The 25000-nt window shown below is 39.6% G+C and overlaps 1 protein-coding gene across 3 annotated transcripts in view; it reads left to right on the forward strand.

Moving 5' to 3' along the window:
- AP3B1 (adaptor related protein complex 3 subunit beta 1) overlaps nt 1–25000 on the forward strand; it is a 184065-nt gene that overhangs the window by 109910 nt on the left and 49155 nt on the right. For all 3 annotated transcript variants that reach the window (XM_077347332.1, XM_077347333.1, XM_077347331.1), the window contains exons 21-22: nt 13141–13207; nt 13621–13727. In XM_077347332.1, coding sequence (XP_077203447.1) covers nt 13141–13207; nt 13621–13727 — 174 coding nt within the window. The remainder of the gene's footprint in view (nt 1–13140; nt 13208–13620; nt 13728–25000) is intronic.

Here is a 25000-nt window from a genome sequence, read left to right on the forward strand (position 1 = left end):
GTAGCCTCAGATTGGCCTATTATGCACGGCCGCTGAAATGGTGGCATGGAGAACGAGGAGGAGGAAGAAGTGAAGCAAACCGATTACGCACGGGACGGAACACAACGGCGGCAAAACCCAGAGTATCCGATTATGCACGCAGATACTGTGGAGCCGCTTCTGGTTGCACCCTGGTCCCGGGAAGCTCCACTTTCTTCCGCATCTCGCTAACGTGGTTTTTTCGGCGGCATACATTGACTCTGCGCCCGGTTGCCGCCTGCAGCGTGCATAATTGGTGATTTTAGCCGCTGCCATTCCACCCCGAATGTGGACTTTCCACTCCGTGCATAATGGGCCATTGAGAGGTAATGGGCCCAATGAGCGCTGCCCACAACATTGGAACACATGCTAATCGAAACCAAGGACAAGAAAAGGATGTGCCTCAGTATATCAGGTGCAACACAGAGAATAGTTCCTTCTTCCTGGGTTTCTTTCATACACAAGGCACCCTGCAAAGATTTTGCCAAGAAAATCTCAGAGGCTCCTGGTTCCAATTTTGAAGAGGACAGAGAAGAGAGAAGTCTTTCTCCAGGCAGGCAGCCAAAAGGTTCAGGGAACAGATTTGACAAGAGTGAATGAGACTCCAATGCTCAACCCAGGGCATGACCCCAGGCCATCTGTGGGAGGCCGATTGGCACTATTCAAAGAAAAATGGAACCACCCACAGACATACATCAAAACTGTTACCCTCAAGGTGTATGGGTCCCAGACTGCGCAGGGCCTAAAAGATTAAGGCCAAAACCTTTGGACCAGAAGTAGGCAAATGTGCGTTAGGTTGCATGCCAGAGGTCTTCAAAATTTCCTCTTTCCAATATCTGATCACGTCCAGACAGGAACATTCAGTTGCCCTACAAGTGAAACAGAACCTCACCTGGTGGTGCAAGAGAGCCAACATGTGCCAGGGGAGATTTTAATGTTGTATAACAAACAGGTCCTGATCTTTATGGATGCAAGCTTGAGGGGATGGGGAGCATTCTCAAGCAATCATCAGTGCAAGAGTGGAGTCAACACTGCCAATCAACATCCTAGAGGGCCACTTTCCTGATGCTGCAGCATTTTGACACCAAGATACGCCTTCAACATGCCCTGATAAGGACGGACAATATTGTTGTGAGATCTTACCTGAACATACAGGGAGGATTGCAATTGAATGTGCTGAAGGAAGTAACCAGGATCATAGTGTGGTCAGAGAAAAATCTGTAAAGACACCAAATATCAAGAGGAATCTCAATATAGAGACAGAGACATTCAGGAAGGGGAGTGGTCAATGAAGGACGAAGTGTTCAACTTGATAACAGAAAGGTTCAGAACACCAAAGATGGACCTTCTAGTTTCTGCAGAGATTAACCAGATCACCAGATTCATGTTGAGATTTCAACCCTATGCCTTCCCACTCATACCAATAATCCCAAGGTTATTTCGCAAGATAGTACAGCAAAAGGTGATATTTCTTTTTGTGTCCCCATTTCGGCCCAGGTAGCCTTGGTATCCAAGATTCTCCAACTTACAGTGGAACTACACATGACACTACCTCAGATCCCAAATCTAATGACTCAAGGACCCATCTGGCACTCAAATCCAGACTGGATGAAATTAACCATGTGTAAATTGAAAGGAGATATCTAACCAATGCAGGCTACTCAGATAGTATGATTAAACCCATATTGGCATCCAGAAGAGAATCCACCATGAGGTTATACAATAGAACATGGAAGGCCTTTGCTATCGGGGCTCTGCCTCATGTAGTCTGGAAAGAAGAGTAGGAGCTGAGAAGACAGCTCAGCCCCCCCCCATACCACGCCCCTTCACATCTCTGGCAGACCCCTAGGGGTTTGTTGGGAATCTCTGATTATTATCTTTGCAAATGTATTTAAGTATAACAGCATAAGAAGCTTTTTGTCATGAATGGTGAAGTAGGACTTGGAAGAAGGAAGTAATGCCTGTATTATATTGAAGTAATGTTGGGCCAGTGAAGAGACAGTAGGACAGAAATCTAGGATTGTTTGAAATAGAGAAAACTGTTGAAAGGTGATTAGTGCCCATTGTAATAAATGTTAAATTGAAGCCAACATGTGAGGTGTACTGCTATCTATTCCCATCCTCTGTAAATATCACTCATACCCTTGTAGATATTTATTCAAAGACAAATGAAAGCTTTAAGTCAGGATTACAGTGTTCCCCATTACGGTTTTATGTGCTGTTGCACATGGGAACTGTGGATGTGCAAGCCAGCAACAGAAAATTCAAGCTCTTACTTCAAAGGGTTTCCCTATCTTTGGGGTACATGAAGAGGAGAGGGATGCAATGTATCTCTTAGTTCTTCCTTTGGTTCCACGTATTCAGCTCACAGGACAAGACTGCTAATGAGATTTCTGAAGACATTCGTTGTGTGAAAGGCATGAAGCTCTGCATTTCTTTTTCTTTGCCATTATGATAGCCTACGTTTGGGAGCCAAGCAGCATCTGCTTGCAAAGGTTTCATTCCATAGCAGTTTACTCAATGAGTTTGTCTCAGATGTTGTGAAGTATGATTGGCTTTAACAGGATAGAAAAACTGGTGCACTGTTAACTAAATCATAGAAGAGGAAGTACAATACAGATATCGTGATTGTAGTCATTCTTCTATTTCCATCTTCCCTTTTGTTTTGCTTTGGGGAGCCATTAGTTTCTTATGCCAGCAGGGTAAATTTTAAAAATGCTTGTCTCTCCTGTGGTACCAGAGTAACATGAGGAACCCTAGCCCACTTACAAGAAGCATAGGAATCACAGTTTGGATGCTTTCTGCTTTTCCCAGAGTTTCTCCTGGGGCTGTGAGAAGGACCAATTACATAGCAGCTTCCACATACTCGGTATATTGTAAGAACTGGGACTTAGACGTCCCACAGTAGTGTAATTTCTCTGAAGGCCGCTGGATAGTCTGCTGGACCTATGTCATACAGATTTTTAAACAGTACAACATTAAAGGCTCCACATGTTCATCTTAGTTGCTATTAAACTTGATCATTTTGGCATAGAGGGAGGAGGTGAGTGAATCATCCTCTACTGGCAGAAGTCCTTACACCTGCAAAATGAAACATGACTATTCTTTCTTTCTTGTATCAAAGGTGCTTTAATTTTAATTTTAGTTGTACAAAAATGAATTCTATCCCGTATTCATAAGTCACAGGGAATTCCACATGTTTAACTGTTTTAGCTACAGAGGTTATGTAGTACAGAGTACAAACCTACTCTTCTCTGCCCTCCAACTTGAGTGCAATATGATTGAAAATGTCCTTATTTTGGAAGTTTTTGATCAGACTGCAGTTTGTCATGACATCAATGTAGGTGTCTGGAGAAATCAAAGTTTATCCTCTCTTCATTCCTGAACTGTGAGGACTGGGGAGTGAGGTGAAAAATGGGATAAACAGTAAAAATATAAGTCTATTTAATGTTATATATTAGAATTGAAGTGGATCCTGGGTTTGAAAAACTTAAGAGTACTTTTAAAAACTTTGTCATTTAAATATATATATATATTTTGCAATGTTGAATTTATATTCCCTTTAAGAACTTGAGAGGTGCCCTTGTGGCTCTGACTATATACCCATCTAATTATAGCATCATTTCCCAAAGGGGCCAACAATTGATCCCAGAAAGCCCATAAGTAGGGCATAGAGGCAGAAGCCTCACTCTCTTGTTTATCCTTCATCATCTGGTATTCAGCAACATACTAGCAGCCATAAGCAGGCATATTCTTTGTGAATTTGTCTGATCCTTATAAAAGCCATCTAAATTAACAGCCATATGTATCAACCATCTTCTGACAAGAATGTTATTATTCACTAGTAGCAAAGCCCATTTTAATGCCCTTGCTCCTGTAGAACAGAGAAGACCAGGTGGTGAGTTTTCTGAATACAAAATCTCAGTCCTATGAACAGTTTTATAAACCTTTGCTATATTCCTCCTTTAGGAATCTTTTTGCCCAACGTGTATCATTTTATATTTTACATGTAACCAAATTTTGCATGTTACTCCAATTTATTTAGATTGAAGAGATCCTCTTGGAGTTCCTTTACAATATACTTTGTTGTTTTTTTTCTTCCATCCTGGATAATTTGGTGTCCTTGGCAAACTTGACCACTTTACTGTTTTTCTTATTTCATATAATTTATTAAATTAAATTATCATAGTTCCACAGGGACTGTAAGATGGAGCTCTTCCACCAGGCATTTGGTTGAGGCCAGGCAGATCAGGGTCCCTCCCTATATAGGCCCTATGTGCCAGAAATCTAGGCAGAAGTTACCCCTCTGGCACGGTGGTAGGGACTCGTTACTGGGCATGAATTGGTGAGGGGGGAGGAAGATGTAAACAAGTCTTTGCTGCCAGTATCTATTGTTTTTCTATGTATTTTTGGGTTTTTATGAGTGAATGTAAACAGACATGAGCCGGCATCGTTTGGGAGTGGTAGTGAATAAAAGCCACATACACACATGTATGAATGCTAATAAGATTCCTGGGGTCACCATTGCTTATTTTCCTGCATAGTGAGAACTATATCCATTTATTACACAAACAGTGATAAGTCTAATATAGCTTTTATTATGCAGTGTAGATGCTGTTTGTAGCTTTTTCAGTTTTGTTTTTGGGAGCATATAATATCTGAATGGAAAATGTTTTACATCTCCCATCATGCCTCTCTCTTTTTTGGTCTGAGCATGTACAATAATGATCTTGTGCCATAACACAATCAAAAATTTTAAAAACCATAACCCCCCATTGCTCAATTCCCGTAGCTCTTGAATCACCCGGGGGAGGGGGGCATGTCTTGTGTTGTTGTGTGCTCAATCACCACGCAAACATGAAGACACAGTATGTTCGCCAATGATTATCTGCATGAAAGTTATTAAGTGCCCCGTTGCACCTTAAATCATAAAAGTAAAGTGTCTTTAGATGCTAGAGGAGGAGGTGTGGAATCCTCATTTTTTACTTAAGGTTAACTTTCTGGAGCATTCCTAGAAAACAAGTGCCATTGTCCTTTTGAATTCATGTTGCAATGTGATCAGGTTCAAAAAAAAATTTTTTTAATCTGGAGGGTGGGAGAAGAGGCAGATAGTAGGCAGAGTTGATACATATCTGATGACAGCATTGGAGGCAGGAATGGAGGAGGAAGCAGACTTGAATCCCAAGCTTCGTCAATGGATTACCATGAATTGCCTTCCAAACTGCAGAGCAAACTGGGATTGCATTCTCCACTTTAAGTTTGTTATTCTATGGCAATTCATGAGTTATACAGTGGCGTTTTTCATGACTAAGAAACCAGTCAAAAAGAGACATCTAGCCAGGGCAATGTTTATAATGAGTTTAAATTGCCTTTTTCATTGGGGGGTGGGGAAATTAAACATTTAAAATCATTTATGTACCATAAACTACAATGTGTGCCTGTACAGTGACTGTTAATGTAGAATTCATTATAAATTTTAAGTCTTAAAATGCTAGAATATTAGGTTAGTGATACAATTCAGAAGCTCCTCAATTCTTGGGAAAAATCAGTTAACCATATTATAGCCCTTTGAAGTACAAATGGTTTCTTTTTCCATAGCAAGGTCTACTATCAAAAATATATTTTAAGATTTATGTAAGTTTCCTTTCAAAATGAGTCCATATAGAAAAAAATTGAAATGTACATAAACAAATATTGAGCTAGACCTATAATAATCAAAGGATTTTGATATATCAGAATAAGCATTATTAGATTTCTTTAGTTTTACGAATCAAATGTGAAATATCTCTTAAATATTGCCATTGTTGTGGTGCCTCCATCATATTGGAAACAAGACTTTTGAACTGCTGTTGTATGTAACTAAAACACCGCAAGCGATCCCTTTCAGAAATAGCACGCCAGTTTGGAAATAACAAAATGCTTTGAGATGTTCAGATACATAATCACATACTGTTAAAAATGAAATGCAGATTTGAGTACAATGCATATATAAGTAAGAGCCTCTACAGTGGGATTTTAGAATCAGTTCCTGTTGGCCTCCTATACAAGCATAATATAGTCACTCAGCTGTTAAAAACCTGATCCACTATTTAAAAAAAATATAAAAACAAATTGTCTATCTTTCTGCCTGATCTATTTTCAAGTGCTAACACAATGGAAACAGTAGGTGATCAGTCAGTGCATTTGGTTTGTCAATGATGGTTTTGTATAAATATTGGAAGGGTAAGAAACGGAATTCGCACAGTAAAATATGATTTCATCTGCCTCTTCTCTGCAGATCCATGGCTCATGCTGCGGTGTGAAATTCTCATTTTACACACTTTGCAGGCGGAGCACATGAATTATGCATTGAGCAAGAGAAATCTCCTGCTTCAAGTCCTATATGCATTTACCCAGGTTCTGTCTCTATTATCAAGATGAATTGCAAATGGAGAAATGTTTGATGGGATATGGCTTAACTTCTTTGTTTAGCATTCAGCTTTGGTCTGAATTTGCTGCTTTAAAACAGGTTTATTTTTTGTGTGGATTATAATTTTAAGAAAACAGACAAGATTATTATTAATTTTTTAAAGCTGTTTCATTAAATTATCTCTAAATGTACAGCATCGATATCTGTGGGTGCATGTTTTTCCTTAATCTTAGATTCACAAAGTGACCTTGAGCAAATCCCCTATGTTGCAACCATAGTTCCAATTTGAAGAAGGAAAATAGGGGGGGGGGGGTTGGTACAGAATAGTTGTGAATTAGAATGTAAAGCACTTTGTGTATTTAAAATATTAAGAAATTATTACTGTTACTCAGAAGATGGATTTTAGTGTAATGTAACGATATTGTTAATTTAACAGTACTAATAAAATCTCCTCTAAAGAGGTATGCCTTGTTCTTGTCTTCCTTTTCTTTTGCTGCTCCCATTCTTCTCTGGCAGTTTTTGCTGATGATACCTTTTTGCTCTGTTTTCATTATAGTTCTCCTAACATTTTTTCACCTACTCTTTTTTTGGACTACTGATCTGGCCATGTTCCAAACATTCTTTGGAGGCAGCCATCTTGTCTGTTTGTCCTGTGTAGGCGTTGTCAGTTTGGTACAGTTTGTAACCAACCCTGGTAACTGAAGTGTTACATCACTTCTCTGCCTAATTTCTCCTTTCCATCTGTTCATTTCTCATATCATTTACTGCTTGGTTGTAGCATTAGAAACATGACATGTCTCTCCAAATCCTCTCTCTGTTTGTTTTGTTTCTCCTCTGCCCTGCTGGTCTTCTACTCTGCTTCCTAGGTGATGACGAAGTAGTTCCTAAGAAAACAGCAGTCATTTTCAGTTGTCACGTTCCCAGTTGACTCCTCAATAAAGATACTTAGCAAATTCAGCGAAAGCGATTTATTAAAGAAGAAACAAACTAAGTCCATGAAAATCTTTGTTAAGACTGACTGGCAATACAAATCAGTATATTCCCTATGGACTCTACCACCATGCTACATCCACCATGCCCATCTTAGAAAGTAACCTCCCCACTTTCCCAGGCTTCTTTGTCACTCCATGTGAATTCTGACATCCTGTCTCTAAAGCCAAGGCCATGCTACCTAACATCTATCTATCACCATAAGAACAGCACATAGCCAACACAGAGATCAAGGTGAAGATATAAACAAACCCACACTTCAAAACAATCCTCCTCCTGCAGAGAACACTTTAAAATGAAGCATTCATGTCACCAAACATGTCAGGACATAGGTGCCGACTTAGATCCTGACATCAATGACCTTTTCCTCTCAATCCCTCAGCCTGTTTGCTTCCACTGAAATGTGACATCTGACACTGTCACTACCGCTGCCCTTTCTCTTTAACATCTCACTTTCTCCCACATACCTTGCTTTTGAGGGCCACGTGGTGATGATGCTGGGGTTTTTAAAACACGTTCTATCAGTTCTAGCCCCTCCTCAAACTTCTGTCCATACCCCATCCCACTGGTTCTCAACTTGAAAAGTTTTTTTCTGTACCCTTTGTAATGCTGTGCTGCAGTTTGATATCACCTTTTGGATCTCTCTCAATCCAATTCCAGATCTTAATATATTTTCTGACAGGACCCTCCTGTATCATTCAGTCCTGGGTTTTGAATACTGTGCCTTGGGTACTCTGATTTTATCTTTGCCAAGAACTTTTCCGCATCTGATCTCACTGCTACAGAATAACTTTCTTCTGACTAACACATCATCTTCAGCCCTGCATACAATGTGCTTTCTTTATGCTACACCTCATTTCTTTCATAACTTCTGGTTTCTTGATTCAGTGGTTTTCCCCGAAAGAATCAAGTTGAGTCTTGAGAACACAGAAGTAGATCTTCTACACTTTTCTTTTTCCAGCAGCCCTCTGTGACTGTTCCCAGCAGTGCTCAGTGGAGGGGAAGGAGCCATGTATCGTAGGTGAGTGCAGACAGGAGAGAAAGGAGCGACTTCAGTGGGGTATAATGCCATAAAATCCAACTCCCAAAACAGTCATTTTCTCCAGCATAACTGATCTCTGTTTTATGCCTTTGCTGCCCGCAGACCTTTTCTATTGGTGTAAAAAGCAAGGGAGTATTCTTCCCTGATCCTCCCCCCTTCCAGTGCACCAATACTATGTTTTATTTTGTACATGTGGGGCTCCAGTCTCCGTAATTGCTTTTGAGGAAATCACAAGGGCTGCTAGGGGAAAAGGAAAATGTAGATTATCTGCTTTCGTGTTCCTAGAATTCACCCATCTCTTCCAAGAAAGCCACTGAATCAGTAGTCCACAAGTCAAGAAAGGAAATGGGAAAAATGCATTTGCAATTAATGCAGTTTTGATCACCATTTGATTATTCAATATGGTATATAGTTTGTCTTTTTTCTGTAGTGGCTCCCACATTATAGAATGGGTTTCTCGGTTAATGTAGGGAGCAGATGTTGTCTGTAGAGGTGCTTAAAAGGTATTGTAAGGCTGTTTGATTTGTGAGTGCCTTGAAATTGAGCTACAGGCATTTTTTTGAGGTTCTATTCTAAAACTGTTTTTTATGGATTCTATTTTGCTTGAATGAAGTATAGGTTGCCTTGAGGTACAAATAAAGGTAGGGGATAAATACTTTAATAAATATTAGCTAGGGTCCAACCCATTGACCTGTCTTCTTTCACTTCTGCTCATTTTCTCTTTTGTTGTCTCTTACGTTACTGCTTAGGGCTGCCAACCTTCAGATGGTGGCTGGAGAATTGCTAGCATTACAATGCAGATCATAATGCAGATCAGTTCACCTGGAGAAAATGGCCACATTGGAAGGTGGATTCTATGGCATTATACCCTGTCGGAGCCCCTCCTTTCCCCATTTCCCCCTCTCCTCCTCTTCTACCCCCAAAATCTCCAGGTATTTTCCAATCTGGCAATCCTAGCTACAGCAGGTGCTTGCAGAGATGTGTATGCTACACAGGATTCTCTGTGAATGAGGCCCACTTCTTCCAGGGTTCCAAATTCATTGTGGAGAAGCAAAGTACAAGAGAGAAACTGTTTCTCCACCTAATATTCCTGTTCTATAGGAGATGCAGATATAGGTTTTAACCTAGCTATCGGGAATGATGAACACACTTCTAAACAATCTTCAGATACAACTTGGGAAAGAAAATGGAGGGAAGCCTTCGGCACAATAATCAGAAAGAGTTTATTGAGGAAGAACAGAATTACATAGTCTAATATTCAACTATGTTACAGTACAAATACTAAAATGTCTGTTGTACTTTTTATACATTCCCAACTCTGACATACAAGCCTTGTGCAATGTGAACCTCAAAAGATGGGAGATTGGAGGGGAAAGGAGAAAAGAGTTAGCAACAAAAACCAAAGGGTAATATTACCTTTTTCCGGTTTGGGAGAAGGGATTAAATGTGTACATGTATATGATGCCTTCAGCAGACTTAAAGAAGTCCAAAGGTTTGGAGTTCGTGGACAGGGATCAGCTGGCCATGCCTCCCTACCATGCCCCCAGAAGCAAAATAGCCTTTATTGTCTCTTCTGTTGGTGAAGCTGTTCTGAAAGCAACTTCTCTCCCTTCCTCCTCTTCTTTGCAGCCCACCAATCTCATGTGACTGTGACTTTCATTTGTGTTTTACATTCTTGGGAATGAGCTTTTCCATGATCAGAAGGGATTGCATGGGAGGAAAGAAGAAGGTTCACAGACTGGTGGATTAAACTCATTTAGAGGAAGCAAAAAAGACCCCTCTTGTGAATAGGAAACTTGGGAGACAGAAGGGATATTTGTTTTGTGTATCATGTCGTGATGGAGTAATATATTTCCTGTTATGTGTTGGAAAAGTGTAATATTAATCGATTTATGTATGGACTCATTCAACCATTTTGGAGTGGCACATTTCCCTCCCCCCATATCTGGTGCCTGTACTCAAGAATTCCATTCCTTATCTCTGAGTAAGAAGGCAGAACTGGGATCAGAGCTGGTTTTTTAATATCCCACTTTTCACTAACCAAAAGAGTCCCAAAGCTACTTCATACATCTTTCCCTTCCTCTCCCTGCAACTTGACATCCTGTGAGGTAGGCTGAATTGAGAAGGCTCTAAGAGTTCAAGAAGAGTTCTAAAAGAACTGTTACTGGCTCAAGGTCATTCAACTGGCTGTATGTCGAGTGGGGAATCAAACCTTGTTCTCCAGATTAGAGCCCACCGATCTTAACCACTACACCATGCTGTATATGTGTAACATAAGACAGGGGTAGTCAACCTGTGGTCCTCCAGATGTTCATGAACTACAATTCCCATGAGCCCCTGCCAGCAAATGCTGGCAGGGGCTCATGGGAATTGTAGTTCATGAACATCTGGAGGACCACAGGTTGACTACCCCTGACATAAGAGACTGGATAATCATTTTATTTTTATCTGGATATTTAAAAAGCAACTGTGAAACTTAAAGCAAATTATATAAAAGTGTGATTGCACTCTCTGTATGTGCCTGAAGTTCAAAATCAGAATCTATATTATTTGAAATCTTTATCTAGAAAACTGGCACATCTCCATTAATCTTCAATAGAGACAAAATTTTACTTCAGATCAGATTTATCTAAGGTTGCGCCATCTGGTGGTGAAAAGGATCTTATTCCCAAGTCATACCAGTTTCACCCTTCAATTTTTAGTATTCTTTGGGTCATTTAGATTGTCAATTCTATTGCACTCTAGTTTTTCAGTTCATTTTCAAGAGATAAGTCTTTATGAAAGATGTGTGCTATAGACAGTATTTCTCAATGAGGTTCAAAGAGAGTGTTCTACTGCAGAATAATTTGCATGATGCTATCAGATATCTTAAAAGATTGGTTCCACTTGTCTGCAGTATGTCAACTGTGCTACATAGGAATTTAACATCTTTTGTTGTTTTCTGGGGTCAAATTTGAGAGCAGCACTCAGGACAGGGCTGCAAATTTGCATAGCTGCTGTGAATTATTTAAAATGGTGAGGAAATGCTTTGACCAGTACAGTGTACCTCACACAGTTTTTGAGGTAAAGGAAATTTTTTAAGTGGCAAGCATAAAGACTTTTTTTGCCTTTACAATTAGATTTCTTCTAATTTTCATATATTTTATTTTTTAATAATTGTGTTAGATTATTAAACATAAATACTTTGAACAAAATAGAAATATTTAAAATATAAAATGAATAAAAAAGATCAGAGGAAGGAGAAAACAGAGTAAGAAAATAATAGATCACACATCTATGCAAGGGGAAGTAGTGACAGATAAGAAATAGAATGTGATCTCATTTTCCAAGTACCTCTGTCTACCATGGAAGATTAATTTTGATAAGAATAAAGATCTACAAGCTTGCCTAACACATGAGATAAAGTATTTACAACTCCTTAGTAACAAAAAGTCTTAAGGATTCAAGATTTCCATTTAGATGTACCATGGCTAACGCTTCAGATACACATAGTTGATGTTCCCATTTCTCCTGAGGCTGTGATAGGAGAGAACTAATTCTTGGGACAGATATAGTTTTTGGCTGACCTTGGTCAGGTGATGATAATGAACCAGTCAGACAGTATTCTGGCTAGAATCCTCTAGAATAGCCTTTCTCAACTTTTTTACCATTGAGAAACCCCTGCAATATTCTTCAGGCTTTGAGAAACCCCAGAAGTGGCATGATGGTGCAGAATATGGTTTGGAAGCATAGCTGTGGACATGGTCACTTGGGGCCCCTCTCCTTCTCACTCCCTCCAGGCCCGTCATTGGCCTTTTTTTGGGGGGGGGGGGTCAACATGACTTTATATGTTCATATCACCTGAGAAATTTTTAACAAATTAAAAAAAATATATTAAAAATTAACTCGCACCCATTCAGGAAATCCTTCCAGGGCTGTCAAGAAATCCCAGGGTTTCATGAAAGCCTGCTCTAGAAGATGACCTCACCAGTTTTGAGTTTTCTCCCTTTCATCGGGGCTTGCAGGTTCTCACATAGAGCCAATGAGCCCATTTCATACTTTGGCTTCCTGGTAGAATGAGCTCCCCAAGGAGATCAGGGCCCTGTCAGAACTAGCTAAGATCTTCAGGGCCTGCAAGATGGAGCTGTTCCGCTGGACTTATGGTTGAGGCCAACTGGGAATCATTATCAGTCAGGCTTCCCTCTTCACCTCCTCCTCGACACCTCACACCCTTGCTGGATAATGGCAATGCCAGAAATGAAATGATACATCATAGTGCTGACAGCTATTAAGTGTATTCTAAAACTTAACTGATGGTTTTATATTTTAACAGATTGTATTTATTACATTATGATGTTCACTGTTCCGAGATGTCAAGTCTGAAAGAGGTGGTCTACAAATGAAATAAATAATAATAGTGGGGAAAGGGCATGTTAATATAATTTTGATATACTGTACATCACAAGTGCTTTTTAAAACTAAACAGAATAGGCTGAATGGCATTTCTGTGGGAGCAGCAGATCAGGATACCACAGCCGTTTTGTATGGGTATAAGAGGCAGGTAACATTGGTGCCATGGAGTTGGAGAAGAATGTAAGGTTAATTTATGAAGCTGAGTGTATTCTTTCAAATGTGCAAACATGCATGTAAGAGAGTTGTCTGATAAATAAAATAAATGATAAAACTTTTTATGATTTTGCAGAAAGAAGAGAACATGTTGCAGAAGAGAGGTCCACCTAAGGATGTGTCACTGCTAGACTTGGATGACTGTAAGTACTTCACAAGTCCTGCTCTTTCATATAGCATATTCATGAAATAAATCAATACATAGTCCAGTTTCATCTTTGGCCTATTTGGATTTCAAATACAAACCATCCACAACTGTATCTGTATAGTATACCTAATTACAGTATTTGCTGGCGTATAAGACTACTTTTCCCCACTGAAAAACATGCCTCCAAGTGGGGTGGTCGTCCTATACGCCGGGTGCACTTCAGTTGGGATAGACATAACTGCCCATAGTGGCCCATAGTACTGTAATGTAATGTAACAAACTCTATATTTTGAGTGGAAATGTTGGGCGGTCGTCTTATACGCCCAGTCGTCTTATACGCCGGCAAATACAGTACATTTATTTCATTCAGTTACTTAACCGTTCTTTCCAACTATTTATTTTCTGCAGTTAATCCTGTATCAGCTCCCATAACTCTTTCCAACGTGACTGTTCTCTGCCCTACTTCAGCTGCTGATCTAGAAGGCTTAAGTCTGTCAAGTTCTTCAATCATTAATGTAAGTCACTTTTTCATGCATTAGCATACTTTAAAAACTTGTATCAGTATTTCTTCAGTGTAGATAAAAGGTAAGATAGGGAAGACTCTGAGAGCCAGTGTGTCAGAGTAGTTAAGAGTGTCAGACTAAGACCAGGGAGACCTAGTTTCAAATCTACTCCCATCCTTGCCCTGCTATAGAAGCTCACAGGGTGGTGGCATTGGGCCAATCCCACACTCTCAGCTTAGCCTACTTCACAGGTTGGTTATGAGGATAAAGTGGAAGAGAGGAAACATAATGTAAGCCACTCTGAGTCTCCACTGGGGAGAAAAGTGGAATCCAAATAAAGTCAATACATTTCTAATAATGCAGTCTAATTTAGGGCTGTTTATATCCTACCTTTACTCCTTGAACAGCTGTTCAGCATTTTTCTGAAATATCTATGTAAGTACTTATTCATGTCTTGAATAACCTATTTGGAGATGGCTTTTATTTGTCTCTAAATTTTTAAACCACTCTTTCAAGCTTTGGCTTACTGACAAAAGTAAAACCACAATAAAGCACCTGGAATAGAGCATGGAGACACTACATTGAAAATATAGCAAAGCAAAGTCTGAAAACTATCAACAGGTTAGATGCCAGGCTATCAGTGCTCAGAAGTGCTTCTGTAAGACTAGGAAAGATGAACTTCTTGCAAACCAACCCAGAGCAATCATTAAATAGGTACCATCATGCTCTTCTAAAAATTAACATTATTTGACTGCTTTAACTCTACAAGTCTGGATGTATAGTATGTATCTCTTGCATTGTATGGGTTTCTTGTTCACTTCCAGGGTAACACTTGATCTACAGGTAGAGAAATACACTAATAGATTAGGCTCATTGGAACTAATGAGGAAGCCATTCTGTGAGAACTCTGTATACATATTATACCCCATGCTTGGTGCATTGATACAAGACGCTAACAATGTTACTAGAAAAAAAATCTTAACTATGAATGACAATGAATAAAGGAAGATAGTTTACTTAAAGGAAAGATTTATAAAAGTTGAACTCTTGATTGATATAGTGTGTTATATTTAGTTGGTGAACTGTATGTCTGTACTAAAACTAGAACTAAGGAAAAGGCTAATATTTCCTAGGCTCAAAATGATAGTCAACAAAAACACTAATGAGAATATATGAATACTTCATGCTGAAGTAGGATTAACATTATTAGAAGAAACGGAGGGAGGGAATACTTCCATATTTTGTTTCTTCTTCCTATCATGCTAGGGGCTCAGCATAATACTAGCTAGCTTACACTTTGTGGCCAGTGTGGTTACTTGAAAATCATGTAAACATCTTACAGGATGCAGACAATGAATATAGTGACCTATAAAATGCGCCCTCCTTTCTTTTATTTTTAATATCCAGCTTGAAGAATGTTTGAAAATGCATTTTTGTGTCATTTTGGTTGGTCCTAATTAAAGAGAGCCTCTTCTGGCGCAGAGTGGTAAGGCAGCCGTCTGAAAGCTTTGCCCATGAGGCTGGGAGTTCAATCCCAGCAGCCGGCTCAAGGTTGACTCAGCCTTCCATCCTTCCGAGGTCGGTAAAATGAGTACCCAGCTTGCTGGGGGGTAAACGGTAATGACTGGGGAAGGCACTGGCAAACCACCCCGTATTGAGTCTGCCATGAAAACACTAGAGGGCGTCACCCCAAGGGTCAGACATGACTCGGTGCTTGCACAGGGGATACCTTTACCTTTACCTTTTAATTAAAGGTATTAACTGTAGCAAACACACCAGAAGACAGAATCAGGATACAGGATGATCTTGACAGACTGGGAAACTGGGCTAAAACAAATAAAATAAATTTTAATAGTGAAAAATGTAAAGTTTTGCATTTAGGTAGGAAAAATCAAATGCATCACTATAGGATGGGTGAGTCTTGTCTTGGCAGTAGTACATGTGAAAAGGATGTGGGGGTCTTAGTAGACCATACACTGAATATGTCAGCTGTATGACTCAGTAGCTAAAAAGGCAAATGGGATTTTGGGTTGTATTAAAAGAAGTATAATGTCCAGATCACACGAAGTGATGTTACCACTTTATTTTGGCCTTGTTAGACCTCACTTGGAGTACTGTGTTCAGTTTTGGGAACGAAAAGTGAAGAAAGATGTAGAGAAACTGGAATGTGTCTAGAAGAGGGCTACAAAGGTGTTGAGTTTGGAGACTAAGTTGTATGAGGAAAGATTGAAGGAGCTTGGTCTGTTTAGCTTGGGGAGAAGATGAATATGATAACCATCTTCAAATACTTGAACGGCTGTCATACAGAAGATGGAGCAAAGATGTTTTTTGTTGCCCCAGAGAGTTGGACCAAAACCAGTGGGCTAAAATTAATTCAAAAGAATTTTCAGCTAAAGATCCAGAAGAAGTTCCTGACAGTTAGAGCAGTTCCTCAATGAAACAGACTTCGTCAGGAGGTGGTGAGTTCTCCTTCTTTGGAAGTTTTTAAGCAGAAGCTAGATAATCTTCTGACAGAAATGCTGATTTTATGAACTTAGGCAGATTGTGGTTGGACAGGTAAGTGTGAGTTCCTGCATTGTGCAGGGGGTCGGATTAGAAAACCCTGGAGGTCCCTTCCAACTCAATGATTCTATGATATGGCTTTCATTTTTGTTTTTTCAAAGAAGGGTAGCATGGAAGTTAGGAAATTGATGGGTAAAGATTCCCCTCCATCTTTTTTGTTTTTTACTAAGAGCAATCTGACTTGTACAAAGAGGAAGGTTTTGAAAAAGTTTATTCCTTGATTTCACTGTGGGAAAGAGGTAGTAGGCATATGTTTCTTATTCAAACAAATTGCTTTGGCCTAAAATTTAGCTCCCCCTTCAAGGATCGCTGCCTTGTTGTGGCAAGGGGGCTTGCGTAGTTCAGTGAAGCTATGAGCTATACCGTGCAGGGTCACCCAAGACGGACAGGTCATAGCTGAGAGCTCTGACAAAAGGTGATCCACTGGAGAAGGAAATGGCAAACCACTCCAGTATCTTTGCCATGAAAACTCTATGGACAGTTCCAATAGGCATAACGATATGACGCCGGAAGATGAGCCCCTCAGGTCGGAAGGTGTCCAATATGCTACTGGGGATGAGCAGACGGCTAGTACGAGTAGCGCCAGAATGAATGAAGCGACTGGGCCAAAGCCGAAAGGACGCTCAGTTGTGGAAGTAACTGGTGGCGAAAAGACAGTCCGATGCTGTAAAGATTTTTATTCCATAGGAACCTGGAATGTCAGATCCATGAATCAAGGCAAGCTGGATGTGGTCAAACAAGAAATGACAAGACTGAACATCGACATTTTAGGAATCAGTGAACTAAAATGGACAGGAATGGGTGAATTTAATTCAGATGACCATCAGGTATACTATTGTGGACAAGAATCTCGCAGAAGAAATGGAGTAGCCTTCATAATCAATAAGAGAGTAGGAAAAGCAGTCTTGGGATACAATCCCCAAAATGACAGAATGATCTCAGTTCGAATCCAAGGCAAACCATTCAACATCACAGTGATCCAGGTCTATGCCCCAATCACTGCTGCTGAAGAGGATGAAGTTGATCAGTTCTATGAAGCCCTACAACACCTTCTAGAAGCAACGCCAAAAAATGATGTGCTTATCATCATGGGGGATTGGAATGCTAAAGTAGGAAGCCAAAAGATAACCGGGATAACAGGCAAGTTTGGCCTTGGAGTACAAAATGAAGCAGGGCACAGGCTGGTAGAATTTTGTCAAGAGAATACAATGGTCATAGCAAACACTCTTTTCCAACAACCCAAGAGACGACTCTACACATGGACATCACCAGACGGTCAACACAGAAATCAGATTGACTATGTGCTCTGCAGCCAAAGATGGAAAAGTTCTATCCAGTCAATAAAAACAAGACCAGGAGCTGATTGTGGTTCAGATCATGAGCTTCTTGTTGCAAAATTTAGGCTTAAATTGAAGAAAGTAGGGAAAAGCACTAGGCCACTCAGGTATGAACTAAATCATATCCCCGACGAATACACAGTAGAGGTGACAAATAGATTTAAGGAATTAGATCTGATAGACAGAGTGCCTGAAGAACTATGGACGGAGGTTCGCAACATTGTACAAGAGGTAGCAACTAAAACCATCCCAAAGAAAAAGAAATGCAAGAAATCAAAATGGCTGTCTGAGGAAGCTTTACAAATAGCTAAGGAGAGAAGGGAAGTGAAAGGCAAGGGAGAAAGAGAAAGATACACCCAATTGAATGCAGAATTCCAGAGAAAAGCTAGAAGAGATAAGAATGCCTTCTTAAATGAACAGTGCAAACAAATAGAAGAAAACAATAGAATGGGGAGGACCAGAGATCTTTTCAAGAAAATTGGAGATATGAAGAGAACGTTTCATGCAAAGTTGGGTATGATAAGGGACCAAAATGGTAGGGACCTCACAGAAGCAGAAGAGATTAAACAAAGGTGGCAAAATTATACAGAACAACTATACAAGAGCGAGCTTAACATCCCTGATGACCACAGTGGGGTAGTTACTGACCTGGAGCCAGACATCCTGGAATGTGAAGTCAAATGGGCCTTAGGAAGTCTGAGCAACAATAAAGCTAGTGGTGGTGACAGCATTCCAGTTGAACTATTCAAAATCTTAAAGGACGATGCAGTAAAAGTGCTACACTCAATATGCCAGCAAATTTGGAAAACTCAACAATGGCCACAGGATTGGAAAAGGTCAGTTTACATTCCAATCCCAAAGAAGGGCAATGCCAAAGAATGTTCAAACTACCGCACCATTGCACTAATTTCTCATGCTAGCAAAGTTATGCTCAAAATCCTACAAGCTAGGCTCCAGCAATATGTGGACCGAGAACTTCCAGAAGTACAGGCAGGATTTCGAAGAGGCAGAGGAACTAGAGATCAAATTGCCAACTTACGCTGGATCATGGAGAAAGCTAGGGAGTACCAGAAGAACGTCTACTTCTGCTTCATCGACTATGCTAAAGCCTTTGATTGTGTGGAGCACAACAAATTGTGGCAAGTTCTTAAAGAGATGGGAATACCAGAGCATCTTATTTGTCTCTTGAGAAATTTATATGCAGGTCAAGAAGCAACAGTGAGAACTGAACATGGAATCACTGACTGGTTCAAAATTGAGAAAGGAGTTCGGCAAGGCTGTATACTGTCAGCTTGCCTATTTAACTTGTATGCAGAGCACATCATGAGAAATGTGGGATTAGAGGAGTCACAAATTGGGATCAAGATTGCAGGGAGAAATATCAACAACCTCAGATATGCAGATGATACCACTCTAATGGCAGGAAGTGAAGAGGAACTAAAGAGCCTGTTGATGCGGGTGAAGGAGGAGAGTGCAAAGGTTGGCTTGAAACTCAACATCAAGAAAACGAAGATCATGGCATCCGGCCCTCTCAATTCCTGGCAAATAGATGGGGAAGAAATGGAGATAGTGACAGATTTTATTTTCCTGGGCTCCAAGATCACTGCAGATGGGGACTGCAGCAAAGAAATTAAAAGACGCTTGCTCCTGGGGAGGAAAGCTATGGCAAATCTAGACAGCATCCTAAAAAGCAGAGACATCACCCTGCCAACAAAAGTGCGTTTAGTCAAGGCTATGGTCTTCCCAGTTGCAATGTATGGCTGCGAAAGTTGGACCATAAGGAAGGCCGAGCGTCAAAGAATTGAGGCTTTTGAACTCTGGTGCTGGAGAAGACTCTTGCGAGTCCCTTGGACTGCAAGGCGAACAAACCGGTCAGTCCTAGAGGAGATCAACCCTGACTGCTCTTTAGAAGGCCAGATCCTGAAGATGAAACTCAAATACTTTGGCCACCTCATGAGAAGGAAGGACTCCCTGGAGAAGAGCCTAATGCTGGGAGCGATCGAGGGCAAAAGAAGAAGGGGACGACAGAGAATGAGGTGGCTGGATGGAGTCACTGAAGCAGTAGGTGCAAACTTAAATGGACTCCGGGGAATGGTAGAGGACAGGAAGGCCTGGAGGATCATTGTCCATGGGGTCGCGAATGGTCGGACACGACTTCGCACATAACAACAACAACAACAACAAAATTTAGCTAAAATTCAGCCACAAACATTTTAAATTATACATACTCAGGACAATCTTTATCAAATCTAAGATGTAGGATACAATTACAGCACTACTTAAATGGGAAAAGCAGGTGAGAAAGCATCTTGTCTGGAGGCAATCAAGGCTAGTGTGAATACATTATTTACTTAATGGTATATATTAATCTTATTTAGCTTTAAGATTTGTGTGCTGAGTATTTTGGTCTTGTACATTAAGGTAGCTTTACTCGTACTAGTCCATATTATTGACTTGCTGCACCAATGCAATATGTCTTGTTGTTATTCCATATGAGATAGTGACTTCAATAGGTTTGCCTGGATCAGAGGCTAAAGGCCAAACAGTATAGACAATGCAAGATTCCCCCTCATTCTTAGCCTGTACAATGCACACTGTCAAAGAGACTACATGCCAATGAGCCTAATTTTTCATGGGAATTTGTAAAGGATAGATCTTAGAATCATCTTTGCATCTCATCTCATCCTAAATAAAAAGAGAAACAGATACTTCTAAAATAATTTCCTGGTTTCTTAGGAAGGGGGTTGACTGCATTTAAAGGTGTTAAGGTGATCCAGAGTAAAACTGATCCAAAGTAAAACTGAAATTAAGCAGCATCTTTAAGATTAACCAAGTTAACTGCGCATAATCTTTGCCTGTCAGACCCAGCTTCTTCAAATGCATAGGATATGTTATTCCCTTCCTCCCCTGGAACTGGGGAAACAATTGATAGTGGAAGGGTTTAGCTAATTGCCAATCAATAAAGAAAAGGTTTATTTACAGAAGCTCTTTTCTTAGTTTAGAATATGGGCACTGGATTATTTAAGGGTATCTTTTTCATTAGATTTAAAGTCAAGCTTTTTTTGGTATTCTGTTAATCAATAAATGTGATATTACAGCATTTCAAACAAGTGAGTTTAAATCGCATTCTGACCTTTCGCCAGTTCACTAGTTTCCTTCAGATGATAATTCCCTAAATATTGCTTTTTAGATTTAGTTGTAGTGGACAGTTGAGATTCTTATTGAAATGTAATTATTTTTAAATGAAGTTAAAATTGTTTCAAAAACCAGAAGTATAATTTAGCCTTTGAAAAATTGACTTTTTCAGCATGTAAATTTAGTTAAAAAGCAGAGACCAAACCAAGAAGTTAATTAATTAGCTAATGACCACAAAATCAAACATAAATACTATATGAAACTAATATCAAAGAAAGCTTTTTATTTTGTAAGCTACATGGAGCAGGTTCTCTGGAGAGATAGCATAGAAACTTTCTAAATAAATAAATGTCAAAAAAGTGATGGAGAGCTGAAATCCAGATAAGATAAAGCTATTTGATATTGCAGTTCAAACTTAATAGACTTTGAGGAAGGGATGGTTCACTATATGTCAACTTGTAATACATAGCTGTTTAATAACAGCAGTGGTATATCTCCAGTTGTTCATTATAAGTTGGATTTTGCCAGTCATTCCTGAGGGATGGGATTTTCAGCAGTGTCCAAACCAGAGACTAAGCTCAGTTAAATTTTCCAGGTGATAAAATGCTCAGATTAAAAATGTGAACCACTTTGACATTAACTAACATCCAACATGTTGAGGTCTGCTTGTAGAACAGTGGAGAGCCAGTACTAATAATAGAACATGGCTGTACTAGCTGTGTTCAAGTCCAGCCTCTTTGGGGAGAAAGGCTACCATATTGTGTGCTATCTAAAGTTAACAAGCTGAAGGATTCTGTATAGTTCAGAGTCCCTTCAGATGCAGTCACCCGATGAAGCTATTGAAGAACATTATAACTCAATGCAGAAGCCTTTTCAGTCCACTATTTGGCAGGTCAACAGAGCTTTGGAGCAGCCATTGGTCTCTATGAAAAAGATATCAGCCAGAGAATTATGGAATTCTATTGGTTCATTTAGATTCTCCAGAAGCAATTTAGTTGGTACCGCACTCCAAGTGTGACATAGAATTGTTTATGCTTTTAAATTATGATCTTCAACCAATTATAATTCTAAATGAGTTTTGTGTCACCTAAGTAAATAAGCCCATGGATGGATCTGTAGTTGAATGGGGATGTACACTGGTGAAATTCCCATTGTATCTCTTCTTCTGTCACTAGAACTACAGCATTGTATATCAAGGAAGCACAGTATTTAGCCCATTCCCACCTCTGCAAGCTCCCATAATCGAATGAAGCCATGCATTTATATGTGAAATCCATTTATACTGTACCCTACTCACATTTTTTCATAAGTCTAATATCTAGAAGTTGAAAGTATACAGTGCTGTCAGAATTTCCCCATTCTTCATGGCTGATACCATGGGAGGAAGCAGTAGATCTGGGTGGCAAATGGGGTGGGTGGGAAGCAGCCTCTGCCTTGCCCCACCCAGGAACCAAGAGATCAGATAATATTCCTACTCTCTTAGTTTCCTGACTCTTTAAATACAGAATTATCTGCTCCAGCATCCCTGCAGCGCAGTACAAAGGGGAAGCTTCGCAGTGACCCTTGTTCAGCTGCCACTGTACCTCCTGCCATATTTAGCTATACAATTGCAATTGAAAGGAAATTCCTTCTTCTCTGAAGCAGCTATCTATTGAAGATCTTGTAATTAGGTGATTGTACACTTTAAAATGCAAACTGAGTCTAAAGTTAGACTCAATGTGATGGCAGCAGACCTGTCACTTCAAATGGATATCTAATTTAAAGAACAAAAGAGATTGCTCGACCATCCTCACATAACAGTGCTTTCTTTCTCCACCATCTGTCCTTCAAGTGACCTCCTTCCTGCCAGATTTCCTTTACCAGAGCATAGCTGGTAAGCCAAGAATTCAGCAGTATCAATAACCTTTAGTATGCCCATTATGCAGTTTAAATTTTAAAATATGAAAACTGAACAGAGTAAAATACAAGAAGTCACCTGCAAAATAGAAAGGAGGGGTATAGCCTCCCTGAGCCAGCCATTCTATATGAGGATGCTAAAGAGTAGTAACTAATATAAATACATTGTTCTCTTGTTTTAAGTTGCTTTAAAAGTTTTTTAAAGTGGAAAAGCAACCAGTAAATGTATTAAATCAGAACCATTACACCTCTTCACTGTATTTTATGTATAATTTGACATACCTATATTTAAAGAGACAGGTGTGTAATAGTAATGTTTAGTTTCAGCCTAAGACAGGTTCTATTCTACATAGGAATTAATTGCTAAGAAATACTTCTCAGCTCTTCAGGAAACTAAAAATCACATTGAGACAATCTTTTTTCCTTGTATTTCATGTGCCAATCTTATGTATAACACTTTCTTTATCTCATTAAAATCAGAGTCCGGTAGCACCTTTAAGACCAACAAAGATTTATTCAAGGCATGAGGTTTCGTGTGTTGGTCTTAAAGGTGCTACCGGACTCTGATTTTATTGTGCTACTTCAGACCAACACGGCTAACCATTTGAAACTTTATCTGTACAGCTCGTATTTTGTGCAATTTCGAAACCTGCAAGATTTAATTGTGATGCACTATTATATCACAAGTTGTGAGTTCCGTTTTTATCATTCATAACTTTTAATATATTTTGAAAGCCAAGTTCACTTTCATAGGGAGACTTTTATGACCTAGTTGTACAGCAGCACCAATTTACTGCAAATAAACTATTTTTCATTTAAAGCTGTAAAAGAAGGAGCTTTTCCCAGAATATTTTTGATATCTTTCTTTTCTATTCCAGTTCATTTGACCCAGTGGTCTTGAACACCCACTGAGAGTTTATGTTTGAGTAATTAACAGCAAGCTAGGTAAAGGTAAGGGTATCCCCTGTGCAAGCACCGACTCTTGTCTGACGCTTGAGGTGATGCCCTCTAGCGTTTTCATGGCAGACTCAATACGGGATGGCTTGCCAGTGCCTTCCCCAGTCATGACCGTTTACCCCCCAGCAAGCTGGGTACTCATTTTACCGACCTCGGAAGGATGGAAGGTTGAGTCAACCTTGAGCCTGCTGCTGGGATCGAACTCCCAGCCTCATGGGCAGACAGCTTCAGACAGCATGACTGCTGCCTTAACACTCCGCGCCACAAGAGACTCTTAACAGCAAGCTACCTACATAATTAAAAGGTGCAGTTGCTTTAGAATGTTTCCGTATTTCCACAATGGCAGCCAAAAATCCAGCAACCCAATATGTAACCCATCCATCTTCATTGCTCAGTAGCCTAGAAGTCTCAGCAGTTAGAGAAGCAGAATCCTTACTTATTAGGGGGCAAATCACCTCCTGTCTGAGTTTTAAAAATTCAAGGCAGCTTAAAAGTACATGGTCAATGGATTCAATGTAATTAAGGTTGCAATTGCAAGTTCTCTCTGAATATGGAATACCAGCATATCTGCCTGACAAGACTGCAGATGGTAAAGTATTAAATTGCGAAAATACTTTGGGATATGAACTGAAAGAGGAATGCCAACTGTGAAGGTTGAGAAAACTCTTCTTGATCTTATTGATGCACTTTGGTAATGCAGATGTTTCAAACAAATTTCAGTCAGATGTCTTAGCTCACCAACATTTACTTTCCCCATCAATTCGGTTGAAATCCCTAGGCACATTAGTTTATAATTCATCAATTTATCCCAGGTGCTCTTATGATTGTTGGATATCTGGGCAAACATAACTCCGGATCTGACTGTAGGATCTTTAAATTAAATGCCCTGCTCCGTACCCTAGCTTCATAAGAGATTTTACCCACTTCAGCTCTTAGAACACCAGCTACACATTTGGGGCTCTTCTGATATCTTGAAGTATCGGGCATATGGCATACATCACTCCTCATAATTTTTCACTACATGTTAAATATAGAAATTAATTGGGAACTTTGTATTTACTAAGTGCATGAGGCTGAGGCCAGAGGTAACATCAGAATCCACTGGCCTCTCTGTTTGATTCCGCCATGCTAAAATCTTTACTGTCACCTTTATATGACTCCCTCCCATGCCCATAAGAGAAAACATGCAGGCTATTTTAATATTTTAATATTTAATTTAATTTAGTATTTTAATGTTCTAAAGCGTAGATGTAGAATTTAATTTGAATAATTTAAATTTAATTGAATGTATTTTAAAACTTTGTCATCCATTCTGAGTTGTCAAAGAGAGGGTAGTATATAAACCTCAAAATAAATTTTTTAAAAGATGAATGTACTGTTGAGTAGCTCTCATAGAGA

The sequence above is a fragment of the Paroedura picta genome, chromosome 7 (genome assembly GCF_049243985.1).
Source record: "Paroedura picta isolate Pp20150507F chromosome 7, Ppicta_v3.0, whole genome shotgun sequence".
Classification (NCBI taxonomy): Eukaryota; Metazoa; Chordata; class Lepidosauria; order Squamata; family Gekkonidae; genus Paroedura; species Paroedura picta.